The sequence below is a fragment of the Aythya marila genome, assembly GCF_965140915.1.
Source record: "Aythya marila genome assembly, chromosome: Z".
In the NCBI taxonomy this organism is placed as follows: domain Eukaryota; kingdom Metazoa; phylum Chordata; class Aves; order Anseriformes; family Anatidae; genus Aythya; species Aythya marila.
The window spans coordinates 60914842-60939816 of record NC_139080.1 but is presented as its reverse complement, the minus strand read 5'-3'; the positions used below and the strand labels follow the sequence as shown (position 1 = coordinate 60939816).

At 36.5% G+C, this 24975-nt stretch overlaps 1 protein-coding gene across 3 annotated transcripts in view; it reads right to left on the bottom strand.

Annotated features, from left to right (window-relative positions):
* The window catches only part of FER (FER tyrosine kinase), a 190720-nt gene that overhangs the window by 34617 nt on the left and 131128 nt on the right, over positions 1-24975 (bottom strand). For all 3 annotated transcript variants that reach the window (XM_082782897.1, XM_082782896.1, XM_082782898.1), the window contains one exon: positions 14774-14897. In XM_082782897.1, the coding sequence (XP_082639023.1) occupies positions 14774-14897 (124 nt within the window). The remainder of the gene's footprint in view (positions 1-14773; positions 14898-24975) is intronic.

The window sequence follows — 24975 nt, the reverse complement described above, 5'->3', positions numbered from 1 at the left end:
GCCTAAAAGATTTTGATTAGAATTAAAGTATCTTCCTGCCTGAGACAACTAGGTTACATTCCTCTTTGTACTGTCAAGAATCAGCATCAGGAAACCAATGCATAATATATTAATGTAACATATATTTTGTCTTCTGGAAATGTTAACTAGAATTTTCTGGTACAAGGAAAAAAAAAGAAACAGGAAAAGTTTCATATCCCAAAGAAAAGAAAACAATGCACAATTAAAGCATACTTTGGCTTTGCTAAACAAACACTTATGCACACACTTACTTTCTGGTCAATGATCCATGATCAAAAAAAACCCTGTATCCCACTTCCAAGGTGACTGGCAAATAGCTGACTACATTCCTCCTCTTCTCCCCAGTCCATCTACTTCTGCTTTTGTCTTATCCGATGATCTAATTGTTTGTTCATCATCTAGCACTAACGCATCTTTCTACCCACAGTAAAAATGTTACCCTGCAGTACATCTTTCTTTCTGGTACATATTAACAAAATGTTAAAACAAAACAAAACAAAACAAACAAACAAACAAACAAAAACTAAAAACACCCCCAGCAGTATAATCAGCTTTAAATATGGCCTGCATCTCCTTGTTATGATATATTTAGAATCTGATGATTTGGGACAAGAAGGTATCACAACTTTCTGAGCAGATTTAGTATGAAACTTTGAACTCTGAAATACAGTAAACAGAGAATTACTACTCTAGCTTCCTGACAACAACATGTATTGAAGGATTGCAAGAGCTGTCACTATCATCTAAGGACAACCTATACAGTTGAATTCAATGACAGTTTTTCTGTTAATTTCAAAGTTGTGTTTAATGCACTTATGTACACACTCTATTTCACAACATCTCCTGCAATTAGACTTTGGTCTGTGGGCTCAGTTCATTTCTCACTATGATTTACTAGTAAAATTCTTCCCACAAATTTGGCAAGCAAGCCACTATTTTATTCTAAATAACCAGACAGACTGTGTTAACAGCAAATTAATTCTAATGCACAGAATAAAAGTTCATCTGTCTGTAAAAAGTCTGAGCTTTTCATTTTTTATTCAATTTCAGTGGGAGGTTAGGACCCTTGGTTGAATACTGATTTCCCTTGATATCTCCTGACACTTTCAGATTCGTACCTTACCATTTCTTCCTAAGTATTACTATTAAAGGTACAATGCTCTCCAAACTTTGTTCTTAAATCAATTCAAAAATCACTGTTTAAGAAATAGGAGCATATTGGATTAGAAAGTAGGTAATAGAGCTATTTCTGAAAGAGTATGTAAATGTTTAAACTGATCAGCATTACAGTACATTTTTCCTCTCTGGAAGAAGTTATGGAATTTCAAAGTTATTTGCAATTTTTTTCGTTTCCTACTTAAAGAAACTAGATTGCACAAACTAGGAAAATGTGGAGGAAACACTTCTGATGGCATACTGGAATTTCATATTCTACCTTTTAAAAATTCAATAGTAACCTCACAGAAACTAAAATTATTGTTCAGGGCAAAGGAAGTTAAGAGTATGTGGAACTGTAAAAATGAATCCTGTGAAACTAAAAAGATATCACAGAATCACAGAATTTCTAGGTTGGAAGAGACCTCAAGATCATCGAGTCCAACCTCTGACCTAACGCTAGCAGTCCCCACTAAACCATATCCCTAAGCTCTACATCTAAACGTCTTTTAAAGACCTCCAGGGATGGTGACTCCACCACTTCCCTGGGCAGCCTGTTCCAATGCCTCACAACCCTTTCAGTAAAGAAGTTCTTCCTAACATCCAACCTAAAACTCCCCTGGCTCAACTTAAGCCCATTCCCCCTCGTCCTGTCACCAGGCACGTGGGAGAACAGACCAACCCCCACCTCGCTACAGCCTCCCTTGAGGTACCTATAGAGAGCAATAAGGTCGCCCCTGAGCCTCCTCTTCTCCAGGCTGAACAAGCCCAGCTCCCTCAGCCGCTCCTCGTAGGACTTGTTCTCCAGGCCCCTCACCAGCTTCGTCGCCCTTCTCTGGACCCGCTCAAGCACCTCGATGTCCTTCTTGTAGTGAGGGGCCCAATATGAGGTAGAAACCTCTAGGTATTGTGTATGATAGTAACCTAATTAGTGTATTGCGTACATGCCAAAAGTACAATGTTTTCCCCAACCCTGAACTATCAAAACCATGAAGTTAATGTAAGACTTAGGTGTTTCCAACTGTAGACACTACTTATTGAAGGTCATTCATTTCAACGCAGACTATTCAGAAGGAGGGAAAGGGTGTTCCTAGATATAATTGCAGTGAGCATCATTTCCACTTCACACATGGCAATGTCTTATGCTTTCCTTTTTAGCTTTCCTTGTATTAGTGGTTATTGCTGATTTCTATCACCACAGATATTTATAATACAATATTTATTTGTCAATATGGTCATTGTATTTATTTAAAATAATGTATTTTTTTTAGTAAGTCTAAAAAAATGATTCTGCAATAACAAGTTAAACAATGTATTAACTATCTTTAGTTTAGATATTTAAATTTTAGTTTATCGAAGTTAATCTATATAATTTATCTACTGTTTAAACAATAACATGCCCAAACAATCCATCACTTTATGATATTTCAAGTCACCAACCTAGAAATAGTAACATACTGAAATCTCAGAGAATATCTTTCCCATTTAACAGAGAGAACACAGAAAAGATGAGATTCAAGCTCAGTAACTGAGAAAGTTTATCATAAAATGGAAATATCAGTCTCACTGAATCCTTTAAGAAACTTTAAATATTAATATAAAGGACTATCTTTGGTTGACCATAGCTGATTATCTTGAGTAACTTTCAGCTGATATAAAGACTGCATGTTGACTAGTAGCAAGATGAAATCTAACGGAAATTTCTAATAAATGCGATCAAACACTGTAATTGCCTTATCAAAAGAAAAGCCCTTCGCAGAAAGAAAAAGTAAATTTCTGCTTATTTATTTTATATTAAGAAACTTCAATTTGCCACTACAAACTGAGTAACAGCAGAATCAATTATGTCTTATACTAAATTAGCCTCTGGTAAATATTCATTATTAATGTTAGCCTTAGAACAACCATAGTTAAACAGCCATAGTTAAACAACAACTTTCTATTAATAGATGCCTTGGTAAATGAGAATTTGACAAGAAAAGTAGCAAATGACAAAGATAATTGGTGCTAGAAATTACCACTGGCAAATGAAATCTGCCCTAAGAGCACCTAAAGCAACCAATGTGACAATCAAAAAACAAATAAACAAACAAACAAAACATAAATAAATAAATAAATAAAAGGAAGGAAAAAGAAGGAAAAGAGAGAATCCCACACAGGAGCAGGGTGTCTGGGGGGAGCTGCCACCCACCTGTGGAGGACCCGTGCTGGAGCAGTTTGCTCCTGGGGGATGGATGGACCCCGTAGGACGGAGCCGTGTGGGAGCAGTGCTTGAAGAGCTGCTGCTGCATGTGGGCAAGCCCACAGAGATGAAGAGACGAAGTGTCAGGGACTGACCACAGGTCCCATTCCCTGTTCCCCTGCACTACTTGGGCAAGGGGGGAAGCAGAGTACAGGTAAAGTTGTAGTGATGGTGATCCTGCAAAGGAGAGCTTGAGCTTGGGGAGAAGGTGTTTTTAGTTTGCTTTTATTTCTCACTATGCTACTCTGTTATTAACTGACAATAAGTTCAATTATTCTTCCCCAAATTGAGTCTGTTTTGCCCATGAGAGTAATTAGTGAACAATCTGCCTGTCCTTATCTCAACACACAAGATATTTTCTCCCCCTTCTTGGTGACCAGCCAAGGTGACCAGCCAAGGTTAACCCACCTCAAGTTAATATATTCACATGCATACTTTACTGCTTATTTACTCACAATATGGTAACACGAAGAAGCCATGATTCAAACATTTTTTCCTTACATACTGTGACCATCGAGTTCTCTGGAATCAGGACAGCACCACGTATAATTCAGGAATATATATGTAACATAGCATGGCCTTATTGAGATAGCATCATATATTGAGATTTAGAGTAAACCAAAATGTACTCTGACATTTTTATATCACACTCTGATCATCCAAATCCATGCATCTGTTACTCTAATCACAAGCCTTCAGAACTATTTCTGCAGCTGTGGCAAAGCTAAATCTGAGATGCAGGACATAACTAATTTGCTTTTATTGGAGGCTGGGCTGAATTTCAAATAAAGCATACAAGAAGCAGTATCAAACTCTACAAAAAATGTGTACAGTCTGTATGGAAAAACAGCATTCTTCTCCCTTTTAAAATCTTTTGTTATTTAGCTGTGCCAGAATCAAATAGTTTAGGGAAATAGGTAATTAGAATTACCTATTATTTACCTATTACCTATTCATTAGAATGAAACTCACTCCTTTTTCAGAAGCAGCTCTTCATTGTAGGTCAAATTCTCATACACTGAAGCACATCTAGATTTCAATAATCCATCTAATTCATTACAGTAAGTTTAAAGCATATAATACTTGTAATACTTAATTTAATAGGTTTGGATATACACATGTTCCGTATTTTTTTTCTTTTAATACTTTCAGATCAGAATCATACAAGCTCATGAAAGAAAAAAAAAAATCATGTTGCTTAAATAAGATTTCAGACAACCAGAATGACTAATTCAGAATTGATTCATCTTTAATTGGAGATGGATTTCTCTAGGATCAAACTACCTTTGCCAATGTGATAGTGGAAATAACTGGAAAGCTCAGGAAAATATTTCAAGTTTCAACAACTTATTTTTGTGAATTTTGCTTTTAAAAAGCATTAAAAGACATCTTCTTCCATTGCTCACAAAATATTTAGAAAATAAACAGTTAATTAGAGCTAAGATTAGAAACACTACAAATATATTCTCTTTCTACCTAGATCTATCCTACTGCAACAAACTCAGACTCTGAATTTTTAGCCTGCTTCCAATTTAATTCTCTACCTGTGCAGCACTACCTGCGATTTGCTTACTAGGCTGCTACTTAAAAGAACATGCAATGGTGTCATTTGTGATTTAAACATCTACATGGAAACTGAGGCTGCAAGCTAAGCTAGTTTTTTCACTGTATTATATAACCTGTATCAGCTGTAAGATGTTAAAAATTTACAGTTTTCAAACTCTATTTATATCATAGACTATAGCTGATACTGCAGTACAGTACTTAGTGGACTGCCATACTTTTAACTCACGATTATTATTTTGACAGACAAGTTGCGAAGTTGGACACAAGTTTGGAAATCATGAATCAACATTAAGTGCAAAAATACAGCCATACTTTGAGATGTATTGCTGATGCGTATCTTCATGCTCTATACATATTTTTTTAAGCCTACCATCATCTATAACAATGCTGAGCCTTCCTGCACACTAAACAGACAGCTCATATAGCAATAAAATAAAAAACTTCTTCTTCTGTACTGGTCTTACATAGCAAGGATTTGGTAACCCGGAGCTGATGGGGTGGCCTCTGTGAGCAGAACCCAGCACCTGCCCCATGTGAGGTCAGAGCCAGCTCCAGCCAGCTCCAAAAGGGACCTGCTGCTGGCCAGGGACAAGCCAGGGAGCAACACTGGGTGGGCCTCTGGGAGAACAGATTGAAGAAGGGGGTAACAAGCCTGTTGTGCTATAGCAGCAGGGAGAGAGGAGTGAGCAGCAGCCCTGCAGCCCCCCAGGTGAGTGCAGCAGGAGGGCAGGAGGTGCTGCAGGCAGGCAGCAGCAGTTCCCCTGTGGGCTGTGCAGGGAGAGGCCCCTGGTGGAGCAGGCTGTCCCCCTGCAGCCCATGGGTCCCACATGGAGCAGATCTCCACGCTGCAGCCCCCCCATGGGTGGAGGAGCTCCCGGTGGAGCAGGTGGATGTGGCCTGGAGGAGGCTGCGGCCCATGGAGAGCCCCCGCAGGAGCAGGCCCTGGGCTAAACTAACTGACTAAACTAACTTAGCACTCAGTAACAAGAAAGTCTTTTTTGTTTCCTTTGAATGCTTGTTTTTAAGTACAGTCAAAATGAGTGTTTACCAGTAGTACTTTACAACACAGTAACTAAAGGAAAGCCCACAGATTCCCAATCTGACGAAGACTAAATGGTGATGTTTCCAAATGCAACAACTTCTACAAAACTCAGAAAAATTCTCAACGGAAGCATGACTAGAACTTGAGGCACTGATATCAAGCTGTCAGGTAATGAGTATTCCTAGCATCCAACTGGAAGAAATAAGCTGAAATTATAAACCTTAAAGGTCCCAAACAAAAACCTATGTGAGTCAAAGTAGATTCAGGAAAGTTAATTGATCCTTGATCCTGACGTATCAATGGGGGGAACTGGGAGAAACTTGTGCATCAGTGCTGATAATTATGGAATCAAATCAAACCATTTGATATTGATCCAAGAGCCAGCCAGTTAGAGCAGAACTTTCCACACTTCAGTTCAAGTTCGTCTTTGAGATTAATGTCTGGGAAGAAACAATTCTGAATAATGAGATTAAAGCTTTCTTTTGATCTTGCACTTCCCTGCCTTTTGATGAAAAAAAAAAAAAAAAAAAAAAAAAAGGTATGGATAATACTAGCTGTGATTACCTGGATGTGCTGCCTCAAGATGAGCAGAAAGGACTGAGAAGCCCCAAGCTGTTAGACCTCTGACCTCTGCAACACTGTTAATTTGCACTTGTTTCTCAGTGACTCAGTTTTCTAAGCCATAAGAGCAGTACCAGAGATTGCATCTGGGACAGGGTTATGAAAATGAAATGACAGTCCTCTGCAAAACTATTAAGAATTAATCACCATTTGAGACACACTGGGCAGAAACCTATACAAGCATGGTGAAGCAGACTCAGTCACTAGACCATGAATCTGAAAGCACTCTCACCAAAAGCCTGACACAAGAAATCATGTAGATGCATATGGCCTAATGTTCCATGTTTTTTTTTTTTGTTTTTTTTTTTTGTTTTGTTTTGTTTTAAATCAGCATATACATTTGTATGTATAGTGATCTATGTTAGTCATGAAAACTGTTACAAGAAAGGAATACTGAGATCCAACTTATTAACTACAGTTGCTGCTGTAGTTTCTGAATGTTCACCTTCAGGTTTAAAGGACCTACAAGTAGTTATGTGGTTTTGTACAGGACCTCAATACCATGGAAAGTACGAAGGGCAATGATGATGAAGGTGGCATTGTGCTGTGAAATAAAGACACTTTTGTTGTAAAAAACAGATAAATCTACAGAAAGGGCGTTTTGCAGGTTGACAAATGTGAACTGATGTCCTGCTACAACTGAATAATCTCTAACAGAGACAGACACTTTCAATAAAGGCATTCAAACTGAAATAAAAAATAGGTCTCAACTTCTACCTAGAAAAAACCTCCTGTAAAGTCTTTTTTTCTCTAAAGAACAAAAAGATAGACTTTTAGGTCCCATAAGAAATGACCAAATTTTCTGCAGTAACAGATACTTATGAGAGGAGTCCCTGAAAAAGGGTGAAAGTATGTACTACAGAATAACATATAAAATGTAGACATACTGCAAAAAAAGTAGTTTAAGCTAACAATTATCTTTCTGTATTCAAGCTAGTTTGACTACACACAATTATAAAAGTGAAAATTAAAGCTAAAATGTGAAAAAATGGACTAAGTTTAGAGTCTACTAAGTTTACTACTTCCTACTTTAGTTTACTAAGTAACAGACAACTTGTAATGCAGCATTCTGCTGCCAAAAGTTAAAATGCTTCAGATAGAAAATACAAAATAGAATGCTCTTCATGTAATTTTTACAGTAAATATTATAGGAGATAGGTTGAGTGACAAGCAAAAGAATTTTCCACCTGAGGATTACAGTGATAAGTGAATGATTCAGAACTATCCAACTCAGTAGCTTAAATGGTAAGGAAGTAAGCATATTGGAACTGTATTAACAAAAATAACTGTTTGTACGTTATTTATGTAAATGACACAGCAAATGTAAGAAGAGCTCCTCGGGGAAGAGAAAACAAATGGAATGCTGGTCTTTCAAGTCCATCCCTTAGCTGTATAGCAAAAATTCACAAAGAACATAACGTGCAATGATGTTACGTAAAATCAGTAATTTCTGGTGAGATAACCTGGTCTATGATATTCCAATCTGCTCCTATACGGCAAGCACAGTGAAATGCAGCAGTGTTCACCTGTCTCTCTTCCTAGACTACAACAGTTGAAGAGCACCGTTTCAGTTTTTTTAGGGTTGGAAATCCCACATTTGGAAGCACACACAGTGTGCTCACACACAGTGTGAGAATTATGAAAAATAATTTCGAGAAGCAATGCAGAGCACTGACACTTGTATGGAGAAATGTCATGGTCAAGAAAGCAGTTTTAATAGCCACTGATGAATAAAAGGATCATGTGCAGACAGACGACAGCGTCATGCTCCTTGAGCAGAGACAGGCTGATAACTCCAAACACCTTGTTGCAGCGCTGTTGCGGAGTGTCAGCATTCACTGCTGCCTTGAGACGGCTGTAGCATCCCCTTCTTGCAGAAGCAGAGTGCCAAGTGGTGTGGGCATGGAGCACTGACATTGTTTTGGCAACAGTCAACATGCCCTTGAATTGCTTAGTTATAACTTGGATTCCCACGTTTTGTTGTTGCAAAGAGCAGACAGATCACCAGCTACCCACAAAAGAGCTAGGACAGGGTGGGCTTCTGCAGCCTTCCTCCATACCTGCTGCATATCTGGATCATTTCTCCATATAAAAACTATGCATTTGTAATGGTTCTTCCACTAGTACTTATCATGACTAATAAACTAAATTAATCGATAACCTGTGCAAAATCCATAGTGTTAAAACTGCACAGTATCTTTACAATCTAATAAATTCACTGGAAATACTGGCTTTCATAAAAAAAAAAAAAAAAAAAAAAAAAAAAGTAGATAAGAGGCAAAATGGAAGATTTCATAAAGCACTTGCATAGTAAGAAATAAAAGCTAAGTATGTGGTACTGCAATGTGGCAACCAAATTCAAATTTTGACTAAAATTATTTTACAGATATGAGAGAATACATTTTAGGAGCTTTTTCCTTTTACAATAACAACATACCTGCATTATTTCAGTGACCAAGAAACAGTTACAATTCTTTGTTAGTGTTCACAGTTGTAGTTTTAACATTAAATAGAATAGAAATGATTTCTAATATCCATACTGTAAAAAATAGAGTTTTATATGAAACAGAGACATAATCTTATAAATAAGGTTTAAAATTATGATTACTCATTATATTTATGTTTCAACTGTACCACTTATAGTAATTCCCTGAAAGGCTTCACTTTGTTGAAGCACGATCAACTATTATTATTAACCACAAACAGAACAGATTTTTTTGATGCAGTAATAAATGATTAAATATTTTCTATCCTTAAAAGAAAGGTACAGAAATAGTATTTTGTACTACCACTATTTTATACATGCTGTTCTGTGTGAATCATAAAAAACTAATGAATAATGACAATGACTTTAAATGGCAGTACACAGACAAAGAAGACTAACACATTTTTTGAACACCTGCAATTTAAGTTTGCATAATACCCCTCCCAAGGAAAAAATATCAATAAGGTCACAAATACAATATTTCTTTCACTAATGTCTTCTTTTATGAAGTCTTTAATACTTCCCCAGGGAATTTCATGAATTATGGGAGTGGATATTGTCTTATAAGAAATTACTGCTTGCACAATAAACCTTTATGTGCCCATCTAGTTGATAGAAAGGCAAATTCATTCCACAGAAACATAGTCTTTCTTCAAAAGTTATCACCGGCACAGAAAATTACAGAAATTACAGCAAAGATCTTAGGTATTCAATACCAACTTTTAAGCTCTTTGTGTCCCAGGAGGAAATGCAGTATTCAAGGAAACACGTGCTCAAGGAGAATACGGCATTTCAGAATGGAGAGAGACATTCTGCTGAGCACTGAATTGCTCGGAGACAGACAAAAGGAGTTGCAGACATGTATTTGGCTCCTGTCTTCCACAGGATGTGGGTACAGAATTCAAGGAAGCAGCTTATTCTCCCCACCCCTTGGGAAGGAGACCTGCTCAGCTTTTGAGATAAACCATCTCCCTCCTGCTTCTAAGGAGACTTAAATTACTACTGATACACTAAACTGAATGGCACCTCCACTAAACCGAATAGGATCATTTTCATCCTTTCTGTGTAGCTGAGCTACTGTCCCAGAAAGAAACAGAGATTCATTGGAAAGGAAAGACTAAATAAATTATTCGGAATATGAATAATAGCATTCCTGGTTGGGAATACATCTTTCCAAAATTCTTTACCTTAGCACTTACCAGGCTGAAGTGGAAAAAAAAAAGTTCTGGGAACAGAGTGTATCTTGCAAACTAGACAATAATAGTGAAAAAAGTATTTTCCTAGTAATTTACATGTAATTAATATAAACCACCCAAATCTAATCAAAACTATAGAAATACCAAATTCACATCCATAGAGCCAGGATTTCATAGTATGAAGCTAAACCAGCCACTTTTAATTTAATGTGGAGTTTGTAATTGCTAGAAAACAGCATTAAATCATACTGTATTTGCATTAAGGTAAAAAAGCAGTAGTGACGTGAATAAAGATAGAGGAATTGGACCACAGAACACGATCATCTTACCAGTGAACACATCTTAAATTCAGAGTACAGGAGACTTCTAGAACATTAACCGCATTGACTGAAAGGAAAACTTGACTAAAAGATGTACCTTGAATCCTGTTTGGAAACATCTTCTCATATGTTGAAAATAAGTAAATTGAACCTGATACCAACTTTATGCTACATTTGGTGGATGAACAAATGATGGCTACTGCTGATAAATTTAGCGGAAAACTGTCATTTGGAATGTTTATTAATTAATCACTTTTAAGATTCTAACTTTTTATATAGTGCTCTCCCAATACTGCATCTCGAAACTCGTTTAAACTATTCTTTTTAAAAATAAACTGGTTCTTGTTTGTGAAAGCTCTTCAGGAAGGAAAAACTAATCTACAGCTCAAGTAAAGTAGTGAAACTATCAAGGAGCACAATAATTAACTGGAAAAAAAAAAAAAAAGAATATTTCTGTTAGCTTGAATTAGAATCACATATGTATTACTTGAAGATAAAGCTACAAGACTGTTTTCCACACAGAAACAATATTTTCTAGACCTGTCTTTCTGATTTTGAAGGGTTGCACTATCAAACGATAAAACTGAGGAAATCCAAAACATAATTGCTTTTCTTGGTATTAAAATATTTTTCAAATTGAGTTTTACCATAATTTGAATTATTTTCATTAAGAAATGATGGTTGTAAGGGGAAGGATAATGAAATAAACAAGTATGTTCAAATTATCTAACAAGGCAGCTGCACGGGATAGGTATGGAAACTAAAAATAAATTAAGGACAAATTCATTCAACACATGCAAATCAAATTCTGGAAAAGAAGATCACTCATAAATGCTTATTGAACCAACTGAAGTTATCACATCTCCATCCTAATCTTGTGTTTCTAATTAACAGAAAAAAATTGAACTATCTAAACAATAGCATGAAGTAAAAATGAAAAACAGGAAACAATTCTTTAAACTCATTTTAATTAAATGGAGATGAAATAACTGCATTCTTCTATGTATGTTCAACCATTCTTTTATTTCTTTTAATAAAATCTTTTCATGCTTTTTTTTTTTTTTTTTAATATAAGCCCACTCATTTCTGCTTTTTAATCAGAACAAAGAGAGAGCAAAGAACAAGTGATTTCTGGACTCTAGAGGAGATGAAAATGCAGATCAAATAATCCCTCACAGGCATTATGCATTTGAAGTCTGACAAATTTAAACTTTATACCTGCACTTACTGAAACACCACAGCACACATAAAAATAAAAATCAAAGGGCAGATTAGTTGTTGCACTGGCCCAATTACTGAAAGACTAAGCCAAAGCGTGACTCGGATAGTAATTTCAGAAAGCCAGTACAGATTTAGACATAAATTTAAAATACACAGGCTAAGTATAGATGGACAGGCTATATCTGAAAAGTGGCATTAAAAGTCATTTAATAAGCTTCTGAGCCATCTTTAGTTTCATACACATTAACAGTAAGTCAAATGAACACGACACTAAATAATGGTCACCTACATTACTAAAAAAAAACAAGTAAGAGTTCTGAGCAAATGTTTAAAACAACAAGTAGAATATTGTGGAAAATCAACAGCATGGAAGGAAAACAATTTCACTTTTCTGCAACCTACATAATAGAAAGCATTTCTAATGATACCTTATTTAAGATTCTTCTTAAGTAACAATAATCACAGCCTTCTGACTTTTAATCAAAATAAAAAATATTGTGCTGCATATTCCATTTTGTCCCTACTTAATTTTCTTTTTTCTTTTTAACTTGAGAACCACTTTTAGTTAATGACATTTCCGACAAAAGAGAACAAGTTTATTGCTGCTTAAAAAAACCTCATATTCCTTTTTCATAATGCTACACCTTCCTCCTACTATAAATTGCTCCATTCTAATCTACAAGATCTCAGTATAAAATTTACCCATGAACAGACCCTTTGGGTGTTACCTGACCCAAAGAGGAGGGAACAAGGGTTCCCATATTCCTCTTACAGATGATGCTATCACATAGTTGCACCTTCACTGCAACTGATGAAGGGATTGAAACTCCAGTGGGGTTCTGAGCCCTGTACACCTAGGAGCTTGCTTATGAAGCACTGTGTATGCAGTGGGACTTCTACCTGCTAGCTTGTTGCTCCCTTATTTAGTGTATCTGCTACTGAGCTCCAGAGCGTTGCGTCCACCGGTGTGCAATAGACCATGAGCATCCAGCAAGTAACTGTTGTCCTGTGCTTCTGTGGCAGACAGGATTTTTGACAAATACATCTCCAACCAGCCCTCAGGGTGCTCAGAAATCTTAGACAAATGCTCAAACTCCCCAAACAGACATGAAAAGAGCAAAAAACAAAACAAAACAAAACCAAAAACAAACACAAACCACAGAGGTGCTTCTTACAACTAAAATTACTAAACTTGGTTGTTGTCCTGATTCAGAATTTTTCCATTATATTTATCTATCAAATCCCAAACATAAATAGAGCAAGCACGTATTATGGCCAACCACATAATACTGAATAAGGTCTTGAAGATCCCTGAAAATATGACTTGTAAAGTAACAATGGATAAGCATATTCTGATTTATTACCCTAAGCATTTCATAAAGTAAACAATGTTTCTGAAGAGTTTATTTGCCTCCTTGGCTGCATTTTGAAACCTTAGTTTTTACAGGAGAAGTTTACTACTGAAAATTTTGTTTTTGCCTTTAAGGAAAGTGGTAGTTCTCTTCAATAATCTTCCATTATAATCTGTGATAACAATAATCAATTTCTGTGAAGATTTTGAAGGTTAAAAAGGGAATGGGAAATTTACCTTTTGCTAGCATGTACAATAGTACGTGTAACCTAGAATGTATGCAAGTTTAAGGCACAGGCAAAACAGATTAGAATACAGCTGTTTCCTGATTTTAGATTCTCAACAACTGTATTCAGCTTTCTAAACTTATCACAAGGAAACCTTCATACGGCAAGACATTTCTACATATATGTGCTCTCTGAAATGTATTTTCTGAATTCGTAGTTACTATCTTTGTAAACACACCTTAAAAACAAATAACATCAAGGATAGAAAAGAAGGGAAATAGGAACTGAAAAAGATTAATATTCTGTTTAAGCTTGCTTAGGTCAAGTCAAGCCCCCAGAAGAGTGAAAAATATAAAAATGACACAAAAACACTGTAAAATTTTGTGAACAGGTTTTGAGCTTGCTGTGGTTGGTGGAATGTTTTTTAAGATAAATCAAAACACCAGAGAGAAACACCATTTGCATCTCCAATAATAGCATTCATTAGAATTGTGCTAAATACGATGTATGTTAAGTGGCACAGAGTTTATCTACAAATGTTATTCAAAGCAAAGTGGAAATTAACAATATTACAAATGAAAATTTGTTCTTTGTACCCTACAAAGTGGTCTACCATCATTTTTATGTCTTGTATTTCAGGTATAGCACTGTAGCAGGGATATACTGTGATATTTTGAGAGAAAAACAGGTGAAGACTATGTACACTTACATATCCTGTTTGATACACACTGAGAATAAGCAGTTCCAGGGCAGAGCCAAATTTGGAAAAAATAAAAAATATATATATACATGTGTATATATATATATATATGAAGAGGAAAGCTACCAGAAGAAATAAAGTATCAGAATAGCATCTTCCACATTTTGGAGAAAGCATTCTGGGTAATGGATAATAATTTGATATGCAGAACTCCAGTTTTAATCCATTTAACATACGATATATCAGTGGATTTTTCTGAAACTCACTGTAAATATACCTTAACTTCTGTGTTGTCTGGCAAATATCTGTACATTTCAGAGAGGATATAAGGTCCGTAGATTTCTTTTTGCCATGATTCAGTGTTACCATATGAATTATGCTCCTCATGTTGCGAAAAATCACTCTCCATCTGTACTCAGAGCTCTAAACCATACAAACCGAATAACGCAGCACTTATTTTTGCCTAAATGAACAAAACAGCTTTGAGTTAGACAAGCAATAACCTCCATTCAGAGAAACTGTAGCCTTTTTTCTAACTGTAGGGATCATTTCTGCTATTAAGACCACATCTGCCAGTATTCCAAATTATCAAAATTACAATAGTGAGGAAAAAATACTTTCCTTACCTGTGTATGCAGTTTTTAGATTCGAGATATGCCATACCAGAAGCAGCATCTAATGAAAATTTCACTAACTGTTTTGTTTTCAGTTCATCCTTCTTTTTTCTTAAAAAGGACAGGAAATCACCTCCTAGAAAAACAGACGGATGGTGAGACTTGACAGATAGAATACTCACATTTACCTCTTATTACTATGAGACCAAACAAAATGCAGCTTTCAGCTCTTTTCCTCAATCCATCAGTTTGAGGCTAGCCTAAGAAAAGGGAGGGATTCACCTGCCAGGATGCAGTTTTCCTTATTTCCCTTAAGTACAAAGCATTTAGGAGTGAAAACTGTACACCGCACAACAAACAAAAGCTGTGTTTTTGTTATACTCAAAATCTTTACCAGTGTAATGTTAAATATAGACATCTATTACATTTTGTTGACAAAAACAATTGATCATTTGTGATAAATATAGTTCTCAAATCACAGAATGATTGCTGTCAGACTTTGCAAACTGGTAATAGAATGATTGATTCTTGTTAGGTACAAGAAAATAATGAAGAGCAGAGGAGAGACTAGTTCAATTGTAAGGCACCTAGAAAGATGATGAAGTCCAACTGTCTGACCACTTCAGGGCTAACCAAAAAGCATATTGACGAGGGCATTGTCCAAATGCCTCTTGAACACTGACAGGCATGGGTCATCGACCACCTCTCTAGGAAGGCTACTCCAGTGTTTGACTACCTTAACGGTAAAGACATTTTTCCTAATGTCCTAATCAATTTTAAATTGATTATCTGCAGTGATGTTTCTCAAGCTACTCCAAAACCACTGAAGTGATAACAAAGTGTTTTATTTCTTGGGCAATGTTAACTGCCTATTTGTTGCTGGCAATTAAAGGCAAACTAATATTACTGTGACTTTGTCTACCATTTTTGAGGATGTTATTTGCTGTCTTGTCTGGGGAGGAGAAGGATTGAGCAGGAAGGACTCCTGAAAGGGAAGCTGTATTTGCAAGAAAAAGTTACTGAAAACCTGATTTAAGAGAAAGGTAAGTAGTGGAGGCATTATATAAACACTAAAAAGTCATGCTCAGATTGACGTATTTCTATTAGAGATTTATTCCAAAATATACTTCATTGTTCCAGACAAAGCCTAAAAATCATAGTGGAGCCGTACATGTCACAGTATTTATTTGCTAATGTGTAGCTGGCTGGTGCTCTAGTCCTCATTTCTTTTCACATTGGACTGAACTGACTACAGCAATTCCCTCCTGCAAGTAATGCACTGTGACACAATTTCATAAACTACCTTTCTTAGCAATGAATGTAAAAAGACTTATATTAAAAAGTTTCACATGGAATTTTCTTTGGAAGCCATTTATATTTCATACGGTAGGAAATAAGAGACTGTTAAAGAAAGGAGTCTACTGTTACGAAGCCTAACTCCAAAAGGTGGGACTAGATGATCTTAGAGGTCTTTTCCAGCCTAAATGATTCTAGAGATTCTGTGATTCTATGGCCTTTCAAATATTAACTTGCAGCAACAATAAAATGACTTAGTACCTTGACTATCAAGTGCAATACGCTTCACTTACTCATTTGCCCTGGGATCAGCTTTCTTTTAGTACGAAGAATCTGAAGATGATGCAGGTTGTCTTAATGATAACTCCCAGAAAACTAACACCTGATAAACTACAGATAGAAAACACTGCTTCTGCTTTGCTTGTGAACACAGTAACACTATAGGAAAGCTGAAAACACTATTTTCACAGAAACTCAGAGTGGTTGTGGCTGGCAGGGACCCCTGGAGGTCACCTGGTCCAAGCCCCTTGCTCAGGCTGGGCCACCCAGAGCAGGGTGCCCAGCACCATGTCCAGGGGGCTTTTGGAGATCCCCAGGGAGGAGACCCCACTGCCTCTGGGCAGCCTGTGCCACTGCGCGGTCACCCGCACAGCAAAGCAGTGTTCCTGGTGTTCAGAGGGTGTCCACCACTCCTCCCACCTTTGTGTCACCTGCAAGAGTGCTGAGGGTGCGCTCTGCCCCATCATCCAGCTCATTAATGAAGGTGTTCCCCTGGGGTACACCTCTAGTTACTGGCCTTCCATTTTCTTACTACCCCAATTCCAATTAAACATGTGAATAATGCTACCTGATACATGCTTTCTTCAGTGACAAATTTTGGGCAATTGTAAAAAAAGAACGCATGGAACAGCTAAACTCCATCTGTTTAAATCATGTCTATTATAAATTTGCAAGAGTAATAAAAGGTTCATACAGTTCACATAGTCCTAAACCGTGGGTTATCTAAGTATTTAAAATTGGATTGCCTGAACACTTTGTTAATGCACAAGGATGATAGCAAAGGTGAGCAATACTTTTTACACTGCTCATGTTGGACTAAAAAGCACACCTCATGTGAGCAAGCAAATATTGCATCCTGAGAGCACCAACAGAGCTGCTGGCACACATGGAGCCCACAACGTCCCTTTCTCAGAGGCTGGATAATCCACAGATGGAAAGCAAATAGCTGACTGGATGCCCTTGACTCTTTAGAGTCAATTGTCTTTAACCAATTTCAAATGACCTCTGTTTTATAAAAAAGATCATTGCATATATTACACCTCCACAGTCTGCAAGGATCCACCTTAGAATACTGAATTTTAAATTCTAATGAAATCTTAAAAGAATAGAATACTACTGCAAACTGAAGTGAGCAACAATCACCCTTCCTTTAATCTTAGAGGTTACTGACATAGTCTGCTAGCTAGCAAAAAGTAGATATTGCCAGAGATAGCAAAGATAAAAACTCCATTGAAGCATCTGTCATTTCTTGCATGTGCACACAGAAATATTCTGGTTATAGGAGACAGCTAAAATCATTTTTAAGCAATTTCCTTCAGCTCCCTGAACACCAAACACATACAAACAAGCAATATTACCTTCAGAGCTGATGAAAATTATTTTGTTTATATACTGAGTAGTCACTGCTCTGTACATAGGAATCATTTTTAATTAGCAAGCATGATTATATGCCTTTATGAATGTGAAATTTTTCCAGTCTTGACAACTTGTGGCATTACTTCAATGAGAACAGTACATCAAGGATCCTTACAGAAAAAGTACACAAGGCCATCCTAAAAACAATTACCCTCAATCAAACAATATTCCTATTCTGAAAACTGAGAATTTCCAACATCTTGCTGCAGGAAGAACTGAAAATACAGATAAGCTCAGTTCGATATACTAAAAGAAAAGATGCTTTTGCACACAGCCATACTAAAAATGAAGAGACAAGTCCTAAATAAGAAACGTCTATTTATATGTGCTATAAGTGCTATAACAACATCAATGTGAGTCTGAATATTAATTGTAAGTAATCAAAGAAGTGAGGTTAAAATCTTTACAGCAAGAGTAGAAGTCTTTTTCCAAGCAAAACTGCTATTGCTAAACTCCCTTCCTTGAAAATAAATATTAACATTGTTAAATACTGGTGAAAACAAAAACGATTATTCCTCAGTCCTAACAGGCTTGCAGATAGAAACAGAATCCACCAAGATGCAAGATTATATATGCTCTGGTACATGCCAATGATTTGGGGAATTTCCATTCTTTTATGTTTGGGTTTTTGTTTGTTTTTTTTTTGACCTTCTTTGGTACCTGAAAATTCACAGGTAAAGAGAACAAAGATATAGAGGCATAGAAAGAATCATGGGCAAAAGTAGAAGCCACAAGAGAAGTAAGCATTCTTCCAGATACACAACTCTCAACAGAACTTGAATAACAACAAATCAACCAATTAAAGTCATTTTAAAAAAAGACGTAACATCCTATGGAATAAAACTCTCCAATCAAACTTATCACATTGTAATTGAAAATTTCTGTATAAATTAGCTGCATAATAGTTAACAGAGCATTCAGTATGAAAGATGACTGACTAAAAGTCTGCATTGAAAAGACAACTACTACTGATTCTAGTCACAAGTGTTCTTTTAAGACAAGTAATTACTTAATTTATAGTGATTTTTACTACCTCTTTTTCTTCTTCTTCTTACTAATTCCTGCTGTGAGGGCTCAAAATGCTTGTTTGCCAGGGCATCTCAGCAAAAATATGTATTGTATGACAGAATGTGCAACAAATCAAGTGCCAAAGTTTGGCTTGCATAGCCTGCATGTGCATCCAGACACGCAAGAACATCCCACGAAATGGCAGGACATGATGTATTCCCAATCTTTTCTGCATTCCCATCACATGAGTGCACATCCTCCACATGCTGGAGGATGTTTGAATTTTGTTCACATGAGACACAGAGCCCTCAGGGACCTGTAAGGACCAGGCTCCAGCCCATTAAAGCAGTAACTGCCTTGCAAGCCTCTTCCCCCATGCTGGGGGACCAATAAAGAGAAGGGAAGCAAAGACATGCCTTGTAACTCATCCTCCTGAAGTGGATCCAGCTGACAAGCCTCAGGATGCTCTATCTCACATCCTTAATGTGAGATCCTAGCTTTGACACAGAATTCCCTTTCATAAACAACCCCAAGCTCCCGTGAAATACCAAGGATAAAACAGCAGCTCTGCCACAAAGAGGCTTTTCCTTCAACATCACTGTAAAGCCTGGACATTAATATATCAAATTTTTTCTTTACAGAAGAATAACGTTAAGAAACAATTTATCTTTCTTCATTTGACACATGGGACACAGAGACTACTTAAACCAAAACTCTCTTTGTCCAACAAGAAAAGAATGTAAACTCAACTTAACTGAGGTTCAGATCAAATGGCCACAGCACAGGGAAGAAAAAAAAAAAAAAAAAGAAACAGTGGCAAAAATATAATCAAAACATAATCAAAACACGGGAGATGTAAGATTAAATATGTGAAACGATTATTTTAAAGATCATTTCTCCTCAAAATTCATACAAATCCCTTGTAGAGAGGAGTTATCACTCTCCACAATCAACAGTAAGAACTTCATCAAGTAACAAGTGACAACAAGGTTAAAAAGTTAACCATCTCCATTCCAAAGTTTAGCAATAACACAGGTTATAAACTCAATTCTAAAACACTCAGGCAATCAGACTAAGATCTGAATTTTAATGTTTGAACAGAACTGAAAGCTGCTCAATTTCTTGTATCAGAATGTGTTAAAGGGCAGAGTACGAGCCTGTAACTTCCCATGGTATGAATGTATATTTATACTATCAGCAAGTGATTAAGACTTGCTCATCTTCAATGTCTGGCATGTTCTGTATGAATCTGTAGAGTTTTGAACAAAATCAGCATAGTATACCTCAAGCTGTATACAGTATATTTTATGCCTATCACCAAAACCCACTTTTAATAAAATTATCCCGATCTGTCTACAGTCACAACAGGAAGGGTATGTTTTTGTTACTAGTTCAGTTTTCTGGTATCTGCCCTTGAAAAGAGGTGATGAAATTGTCTTTTACATACTCTGTTCATTTGAAAGTGCTGTTAGCTGCAGACACGATAGAAAGTGATATGCATTTCATCCTGTACAAGATGTATTATGTTGTTTTAGGTTGAATCTGATTATCCTCATCATTGTTACACCACTGTCTGTCCTTTAACCAACTAGTAAGTTCTGAATTGTACAGTCCACTGTGACCAACGTTCCAGCTACTCATTTTCACAGGCAAACATCCCCATAAATACGTTCAAAGCTGAGCAAAGAGGATTTCACTACAAACCCTTCAGTGTAGCTATGTAATATCTTTATGCAGTGTAGCTATGTAATATCTTTATGCACTTCTTAAAACAAATTTTAATATAAAATACCCTAATTCACTATGTGCAGCACATACTGTCAGAACATAATCTCCAATATAATAACTGTTGACAAAAATGAAATTAACAGACCAATTAGACTATCAAACAACTGAAACAAAACTAGATGGCTACATAATGGTAAGCAATGCTTTCTCCTACATGCATAATTTCCATTGTATTCTACACAGTTACCTGTTATTCCAGTTAATGGCATACAACACGACCATGAAATGAGGTCTGCTCCAACTACTCTAAGTGCTACTGATATAATTAGACCATTACAGCATTACCACCAAGCAGAAATCAACTATCAGTTTGGGGTTTATAGGGGAATAAATAACAGGACTGGAGTGTCTGCCTAATATGACAGAATTATTTTATTAAGTAAATGACAATATGTAGTACATAAGCAGGAAGCATTATGATGATACTAGGGCAGCCTGCTAGGTAATTGGATTCCTCAGAAACAGCCCTTCATGTGTGAATGTGAAACATTTCTCATTATATGCAGAAATTTTAAGAGAGTGAAAATGCCACATATCAACATCTCCTGCAGTTGGCCATACCTTATAGCAAAAACTTTATGCTGTAGTTTACGTGGTATTTTATGGCAATATAACAGTTCAGTTAAGAGGGCATGCAAAAGTAAGTTGCAGTTCTGAAAGAGGAAAAAAACACTTATCTGTGATCAATGAGAAGAAACCAAAACCCAAGAAATAGCAATGAAATATGTTAAATCTGTTTATAAGATATTTAGCTGTGCCAATCTCTGAGTTCAGTGGCATTTATGATTTACTGTGAGTACATAATTCAGTATTTTCCTTAGTTGGTGCCCCAAAGGGTACCTACTTACTTGCTTCTAGGCACTCAGCATTCTTCTCATAGCCCATATTGATACTGAACATCATTAAAATAAAGTTTTGAAATTATGTTGGGAAATCTTCCACTTTACTCATTTATATCAAAATCTAGTTATAAGGAACATATATTATACTTAGATACAGTATTACATAGATCTAATGTTACAAACAATAATTTAGGCAATACTCTTGCATATAGTAACATAGAAGAAACTATTATGAATACTATTAAATTCTGTATGTTCTTATTTACATGTAAGGTTTAACAGAGCGGGAGAGTTTCCTTTGTTAAATAGTCTTGTTTAGTAGCAGTTTGTTTAAACAGTCCGCTTATATTTTGCAGATGAACATGAGGTAATCATACAGACAGTGTACTTCTGGCCATATCACTGAACACAGAGGAGCTCCATGACTCAATATTCATAACCGTTTTATAAGCTATAATTATACTATTGAAATGTTTTATGTCCACCTGCATTTATAAATTTGAGGATTCATACCATCAGTCTTCTGGCTACCTAAAGTCAACACATGCACACTTTCTTTATTGTCCATGTGCATCATCAACAAAACACACTTAAACACTGTTATTTAAAACTATGAATTTTAAATATTAAACGTATCTGTGGCAATTCTAGAACAGTTTTTGAAGGAATTAAGCAGCAATTTGACAAACTATTAAGAATATGTTCAGGCATGAAGTACGCTCTTTCCTTAAAATGGTGTACTTTCACTTTTCAACTAATTGATCATTTGTCTGTAATTTTTTCACCCACACCTCCTTTTTATTTTTTAATGTAACTAATTAACAGAAATTTCAAATAAACCTGAGTGTTTTTTTCTAACTGCCTGAAGAGTACCATTGCAAAATCCAGTTAAAACTTAATTTTTCCTGTTAAGTAAGCCAAATAAAAGTTGCTGCAATCATGTACTAGTTTTATAATAGTAACGTTAACATTGGTAGTAATGAAGTATGAATGGAAATGCATGTATGTGAAAGCAAAAATGCAAGAAGAAATCAAGAGTTAAAAGAATGGCATGCATTGACAGCTAAGGACACTGTAAGAAGCAATACAGAGGTAAACATGAAGATGTTGCCTCCACCAGAACCGCACTGCAGAAGATCTGATGAGACCATAATGCAGATGATTCATTAGTACAAAATCCACACTCAGATAAAATGAAGATGGCAAAAAAGGTTGTGACACATGATTTCCATTTAACAGGATGATGGACTATTGCTGTAATATTCTCAAAATGAGGAAAATACTAACAATGACCAGAAACCTTGCCTTTGATTTAAGGTGGATCAAATAACTAGAGTGTGCAGCCGATGACCCTGTCACAGTAACCACGTATTCTGAAAGGTCTCCTTATCCCCTAAATCACCACCTCAGAGGAAGCCAGAAATCACAGCAAGGTATTAATAGCCAGCACTCCCTGTCCCCTGTGCTGCATGAAATAATCCTACTCAGACTACCCGGACACTGCGGTTCGGTGTTGTGGCAACAAGGATACAGGACTACAAGTGGAGGTAGATGCAACATGCTTCAGAAACTAACCAAAAGGAAAACCATCTTCCCCCAGGAACTCTTCCACTCAGTAACTGGACTATGCTTACAAAACAATAAGCAATATCGTTGAAAGGGATTCCAAATTAGAAAGCAGTGAGAAACCACAAGAAATGGAACATACATGAAGAACTTTTTTCTTTTTTTTTTTTAAAGAAAAACAGGGGGCATTTTTTTTCTAAATGAAGATACATTAAAATAATAAACATTCTTAGTTAAAAGTCCTTCTAGGTAAAACAAAAAGTAATAGTGTGAAGAAATAGTAACAAAACTGAAAAGACAAGATGCAGAGAGAATTTCTTGCAACTATCAAAACACTGAATTTTTATGTTTAGTTGACTTGAGATTTCAAACAGATTGTCTATTTCTCTTGTCTACTTGTTAAATGGATGAAATTTTCATTTATTTTTGTACAGCCTTGAAGTAAAATAGAGAATCATCAAAGCCTAAAATACTTGAAAAGATAAAAATCAAACTCTAGTTTCAAATGTTGCAATAGAAGATGACTGTATAGTGGGACTTTGGTCTTATTTAATCAGACAGATGAGCTCTGAGCTGAAAGGAATTTTTAATGACCACCACTTAATTGCCCAGCAAAGACGTTTGATTGTTCTCCCTGTACTCTTGGTATCTATACAGCTGGAAACCATGCAGAAAGTAGAAGGAAGGCAGAGCCACATACGAATGTACAAGGCTAAGAAAAGGAGAATGGAGAAGAAGAGATGGGGTCTGCATGTGTACATGTGTGTGTTGCAAGAGAGCTGGATGGACAGTGTGAAGCTGGACAGACACAGAGAAAAGGAGGGCATGTGTGTGTGTGTGTGTGTGTTTGTGTTCTGGTTCACAGTGACATGCCCAACAAAAGTGAAGGTGGCAGAGGCAGAAGCAAGGCAGGTTGCAGAGGAGTGGAGACAAATAAAAACAAGCCAGAGGCTTAATTGATTGCAAGAGGAAAGGATAAAGTAAGAGAGAGGGGGAAATAAGAAAAAGAGATAGAGGTCAGATTTGCATGAAGAATATCTGCAGGGTAGACAAAAGATGAGCTTAACAACAGCTAGGTACTCAGCCAACTAGCTTATTTGACTGAAGTGTTTTTTCCAGTGAAAAAAAACAGGACTTGAATGGGGGAAAAAAAGCCAGTCACTATCACCGTTAAAAATCCGCACCTTATCTGCAATTCGGATTTCTCTAGAATTCAACCAACTATTTTTTCTGTTGTATTGATTTTTGACACACTGCAGAGTAAAGATTCGGGATGTGACTGCAAGATAGGACACAGATCTGAAATTTGCTGGCAAGAGGCTGCTACTGAGGATGCACAATATAGCCATGAGCCAGACAGTAAACATTTAAGAGGTCCCTACACAGAAGCAATTGGAAAAAAAAAAAAAGATAGAATGAACTCCATACAGATCTCACTGCTTCCAGAAACACAAAATGGACAAAAAATATACAAAGCAGAAAACACAGCATCTGAGTCACATAACATGGAAGTTAGCAGTATTTTCAGCCTCAATCAGCATTCCAGTCCTATGAATGTAATCAGCTGCACATCAGAGAGAGCTGGGCTAACCTTTAGCCTCAGGAAAGCTATAGTGTACATGTACTCCGGTTACTCTTAGATACAGTCAGGCCTCATTCATTCAAGATGATAGTTTATTTAGACAGTCCAGCTAGCAGAACAGCTGAGGTCATCGGAATATTATTCACCACATCAACAAATAAATTACATATACCTCAGTTTCAGTACTGAGGCTTTGGTTCCAAACTGGCCTGTTAGCTTCAGTGCAGCTAGCAACAGGAATGCCTGGAGTTGGCTGTGATTTGGTGCTATACCCTAAAATACCACTACACACAGAAAATATGAGAAATTCCTCAGAAGTCGTGTTAGTTTACTAGGTTGTATCAGCTTCACCTCAGCACCAGCTAGACTGAATTTGTAGGCATTTGTCCACTTTATGCCATATAGCCCTCATTTCCAACAAAGGCCTGCTAGGCCAG